The 5,238-nt window shown below is 47.8% G+C and overlaps 1 protein-coding gene across 5 annotated transcripts; it reads left to right on the top strand.

Moving 5' to 3' along the window:
• Nucleotides 1–1,308: 1,308 nt before the first annotated feature.
• LOC136496712 (G-type lectin S-receptor-like serine/threonine-protein kinase At4g27290) lies at nt 1,309–4,798 on the top strand. 5 transcript variants are annotated; one of them, XM_066492459.1, is made up of 7 exons: nt 1,309–2,762; nt 2,920–3,027; nt 3,167–3,351; nt 3,423–3,633; nt 3,731–3,968; nt 4,061–4,208; nt 4,321–4,798. In XM_066492459.1, the coding sequence occupies exons 1-7, from the start codon at nt 1,451–1,453 to the stop codon at nt 4,621–4,623; spliced, it is 2,505 nt and encodes an 834-aa protein (XP_066348556.1). In that variant the 5' UTR covers nt 1,309–1,450; the 3' UTR covers nt 4,624–4,798. The 5 variants fall into 5 exon arrangements, with proteins under 5 accessions (XP_066348556.1, XP_066348555.1, XP_066348558.1 ...); XM_066492458.1 differs by having other exon boundaries at nt 4,043–4,208; XM_066492461.1 differs by lacking the exons at nt 4,061–4,208; nt 4,321–4,798 and having other exon boundaries at nt 3,423–3,465; nt 3,536–3,633; nt 3,731–3,867.
• Nucleotides 4,799–5,238: the final 440 nt, after the last annotated feature.

The following is a 5,238-nucleotide window of genomic DNA, read 5'->3' as shown; positions in this document are numbered from 1 at the left end:
ACAGGAGAGAGAGAGGGAGCTGGAAACAAATGAGCTAGGGTTTCGTCGATACGGGGCGGCGTGGGGGCGCTGGCTTATATAGTCGACCCATCCAACGGTCGGATCCAACGGTCATGAAGGATCTGGGGGAGGGGATCAACGGCCCTCCTTTGCTGGATCCGTGCCAAGGCCGTGCCGGCCTGTTAGCCGTGCCGTGCCTGGGCCATGCTAGCGGGCCGAGGTGGCAGCCCAGGCACGGCACTGCTGCCGGGCCGTGCCAGGCACGGACACGAAGCAGGCCGGGCCGGGCCTGGGCCGTGCTTTTTAGTGCCGTGCCCGTACCGGGCCACCGTGTTAGTGCCATTTGGAAAAGTATAGTCACCAGCAGCCTGCCGATGTTGCCGTAGCCTGTAGGGCTAAAGATCCAAGTCACTGACCGGTGACCGCACCGGCATGCATACCAGACATGGAGATGGGGTTGAGCCGTTGAGGTCCAAGACAATCTATTCTATCTATGCATAATATATCTGCTTTGTTTCTTCTTTACTTGTTGCATACTTTGATGATTTGATGAACTGGAGGACCTGATACATGGGTTATTCGATACTTAAATTAATGCACTATTGAATTAATTATATGTGCTTTGTTTCTTTGATTTAATAATGAAAACAATGCATTCTACTGGGCTACAACTACTGGTATATATTCAGAAATGCTATACAACACACATGTGTTTTAGCATAAAAAAACACATGAATTTTCTTTGTGCAATACCTGTGGTAAAAAAACACCTGTGGTCGCCTTTCCGATGTCGTCTCAAGAAGCAGTCACGTACAGCTACGTGCCCGGCTGCATGGTGGCCTCTTATCGTCACATGGGCGCACAAGCCAGTAGCGTCTTGAAGTCGCGTGTTGAGACGGAAGGATGCATGCCCGCCTCAAGCGCTTCGTGTCAGTCCGTGCGTGTCTACGTCAAGCCATTGCAGCTCACCTCCATGCTGGGGGCAGGCCTATACGCGCGTTCTGTCAGTCGCGTCGTATGGCTCCGATCAGATCTGGACGTGATTTGTCCTCTTGTCTTTGCATAGAAAAAAATTGTTTTTTTTGATATGTGGATATGTGATCTTGTGATTTGTGATTGTCTGAAGATAGAAGAAGGCTGGAGATAGAAGAAAGCTAGAGGTAGAAGAAGGATGGAGGTTGTTGGATCTTAATTTTATGGTGTAAAAAAATTTATATGTTAAAACTGTATAAAACATATAGTTGTTGGGTAGACATACTCATATTTTGGTGCACTGGCTCACGAGCTAACGAGCTGGAAAACTTTTAGCTCGTTACACTAATGAAACGAGCCGAGCCAGCTCGGTGCTAAGTAGTAAGCGCGCGAGCACCAACGTTGTCATATACCGCGGTATACCATGAAATTTCTTGAGCCAGTAGCTACTGCAACAAACCTCATCAGTCATCACTAGATGGCAAGACTTTTGTGCCTTACTACCCTGATGATGATCTTCCCCATTATCCTTTGCCTCACAACATCCGCCGCCGGCACCGCGTCTGACACACTCGACAGCGGCAGCAACATCACCGACGGTGCAACGCTGGTCTCGGCCGGCGGGTCCTTCACCCTTGGTTTCTTCTCCCCGACCGGGGTGCCAACCAAGAGATACCTCGGGATCTGGTTCACCGCGTCGCCGGAGGCCATCTGTTGGGTGGCCAACCGTGAAACGTTCCTCAGCAACACCACCTCGGGCGTACTGGTCATCGGCAGCACCGGAAGCCTTCGCCTTCTCGATGGCTCATCTGGCCACACCGCGTGGTCTTCCAATTCCAACACGACGACGGCTAGTTCCGCTCCAGCCGTGGCGCAGTTGCTCGACTCCGGCAACCTTGTCGTGCGCGAGCAGAGCAGCGGTGACGTGCTCTGGCAGTCGTTCGATTACCCGTCGAACACCTTGCTCGCCGGCATGAGAATCGGCAAGAACCCGCAGACTGGCGCGGAGTGGTCCCTCACGTCGTGGCGTGCATCGAACGACCCTACGACCGGGGACTGCAGGCGTGTGATGGACACCAGGGGGCTCCCGGACACCGTCTCGTGGCAAGGAAACGCCAAGAAGTCCCGATCGGGTCCCTGGAACGGCCTATGGTTCAGCGGCGTCCCGGAGATGGAGAGGGTGTCGAACTCGGATGCGTACTCCAACCAGGTCGTCGTCCGCCCCAACGAGATCGCATACATCTTCAACGCCAGGACCGACGCGCCCTTCTCCCGCCTCGTGCTCAACGAGGTCTGCGTGCTGCAGCGGCTGGCATGGGACCCCGCCAGCCGGGTGTGGAACGTCCTCGCGCAGGCGCCGAGGGACCTCTGCGACGACTACGCCATGTGCGGCGCGTTCGGCCTGTGCGACATGGACACCACAGCCACGCTGTTCTGCAGCTGCGTATTGGGTTTCAGCCCCGTGAACCCCTACGGAGGCGGATGCCGGAGGAACGTGCCGCTGGAATGCGACGGCAACGGGACGACGACGGACGGGTTTATGGTGGTGCGGGCAGTGAAGCTCCCTGACACGGACAACGCGACGGTTGACATGAGCGCAACGGTTGAGCAGTGCAGGGCGAGGTGCCTTGCCAACTGCTCGTGCGTGGCCTACGCCGCCGCCGACATCCGAGGAGGGGGTGATGGCAGTGGCTGCGTCATGTGGACGAACTACATTGTTGACATGCGGTACGTAGACAAGGGGCAGGATCGTCTCTACCTGAGGTTGGCCAAGTCTGAATTAGATATAGGTAAGCACGAATTTCGTTTGCATTATCCTATATTTTTCTAGGTAAATATATTCTTGCATAAGAAGAATCGTCCAACATTCTAAAAGTTTCTGGCTCCGCCACTTCCTATCAGCAGTAAACCTGTGTTCATCATCTGTTCTTCAACAAATTTCTGCAGCTCTAAGGAAGAGGAGGGGTGTGGCAAAGATCGTGCTTCCAGTCACAGCATCTCTGCTAGCAGCCACGGCTGCCGGCGTGTACCTTGTTCGGATATGCAAGCTTAGAGGTACAGACACTTTACTACTCGATCCCTGAGATTAATTGGCTAGTGCAGTGGAGGTCTCTCTCTCCTAGTCAACTTTCTTTTTATCAGAGATTTAGAGTGCATATGTTAACAGACTACGCTAATACGACTTTATTGCAAGGCCCACGTCAAAACAATAGTAGCGGGAAGAAAGTAATGCCAGGTACGGAGAGCACGTCAAATGAACTTGGCGATGAAGAAGATCTCGAGCTTCCATTTTTTAGCTTTAGAGATATTGTCTCTGCAACAAACAACTTTTCTGAGGCTAACATGCTTGGACGAGGAGGCTTCGGGAAGGTTTATAAGGTAACTACAATGAAATTACTACACAACACAAGTGTTACTTTCGACATTTCTTGAATGATGAAATCATGCAGGGTATGCTGCCCATCAACAGAGAAGTTGCAATCAAAAGACTCGGTAAGGGTTCTAGACAAGGGGCAGAGGAATTCAGAAATGAAGTTGTTCTAATTGCCAAACTGCAACACAGAAACCTTGTCAGACTTCTTGGTTGCTGCATTCATGGAGACGAGAGGCTGCTAATTTACGAGTATTTACCAAACAAAAGCTTGGATTGCTTCATTTTTGGTAGTTAATATCATATTTTCGAGAAATAAATAAATGTTTGCTATAGTTACCATGTAAAATTTGTATGCTTACTTATATAGTAGTACTGTACATATAGATCCTGCAAGTAGAGGAGCCCTCGATTGGCCAACAAGATTCAAGATAATCAAAGGAATATCTAGAGGACTTCTTTATCTCCAACAGGATTCAAGGTTGACTATAATTCACAGAGATATCAAAACAAGCAACATCCTGTTGGACGCAGATATGAGCCCAAAGATATCGGATTTTGGTATGGCAAGAATCTTTGGTGGAAACCAACAAGAAGCAAATACTAATCGAGTTGTTGGGACATAGTGAGTAATCCATGCATCATGCTCCTGATATGATTTTTTTATTTTTTTCATTCTTTTAATTTGTTTATACTTAGTGCTAACTTTTTATGTAGTGGTTACATGTCTCCTGAATATGCAATGGATGGCGTCTTTTCAGTCAAGTCAGATACATATAGCTTCGGTGTTATACTCTTGGAGATTATAAGTGGTTTAAAGATCACTTCGACTCAGTTCACCAGCTTCCCTAGCTTATTAGCTTATGTGAGTATTGTGCTATTCTTGAAATTTCCACATTTAGATAAAAACGTGCAGACATCTTCCGTAAAAAAAAAATGCTGATATCCTAGCTATGAACTTGGTTGAATTGGTGCAGGCATGGAGCTTATGGAAAGATGGTAAGGCAATTGATCTCGTGGACTCATCAATTGTTGGGACTTGTTCATCAGTTGAAGCTTTGCGATGTATCCAAATAGGACTCTTGTGTGTGCAAGACAATCCAAATAGTAGGCCACTTATGTCATCGGTTGTGTTCATGTTGGAGAATGAAACCACATTATGTTCAGTCCCAAAGCAGCCCATGTACTTCTCCCAATGGTATTTAGAAGTCCAAGGAACAGGAGAAAATAAAAATAGCTCTATCAATGACGTTAGTATCTCGGTGTTTGAGGGACGGTAAGTGGTTAGTAGGTTACATTTGTTTATACATTGGGACAAGAGTTGGACGACAACTTATAGTAGGTTATATATTTTTAGAACAGTCATTACATGGTTTTTACTATTTAGGATACCTCCTTATTGCACGGAAATGGAGTTGTATACTTAATATTTAAACAAAGCTAAGGCCCGCTTCTTCGCTGGCATAATGGTACAAGGACGTCTTGTGCAGTTGTGCCAATTTCCATTTACAAAGAAATTTGGGTGCTGATTTCTTTCTCGTGTGAGTTCATGGGGTCATGGATTTGTCTCTTATCGTCGTCATGCGTCTCGTATATCTGGATTTGGATCAATGCAAATAAATCATCGATGTGTAACGATCGATCCTATCTGTATTTCTTTTTTTTTAAGATCCGGTTGCCCGGCTTAATATTAATAAGAGAGAAGTATACAGAGTAAGAACGTCCTTACAAGCGCAAGGGGGCACTACCACCCATCACAGACTGCCATGGGATTATAGGGAAATAAAATTATTAATTACTTGCTGAATTATTAGCTACCGTAAGGGACCTAAGGATTTCCCCCAGCTGAACACCAATCCGAGCAGGTGTCCTTGATCTCTGTAAAAACTGCCTGC

This window comes from Miscanthus floridulus, chromosome 12 (assembly GCF_019320115.1).
Source record: "Miscanthus floridulus cultivar M001 chromosome 12, ASM1932011v1, whole genome shotgun sequence".
NCBI classification, from domain to species: domain Eukaryota; kingdom Viridiplantae; phylum Streptophyta; class Magnoliopsida; order Poales; family Poaceae; genus Miscanthus; species Miscanthus floridulus.
This window is presented reverse-complemented; position numbering and strand designations above follow the sequence as displayed.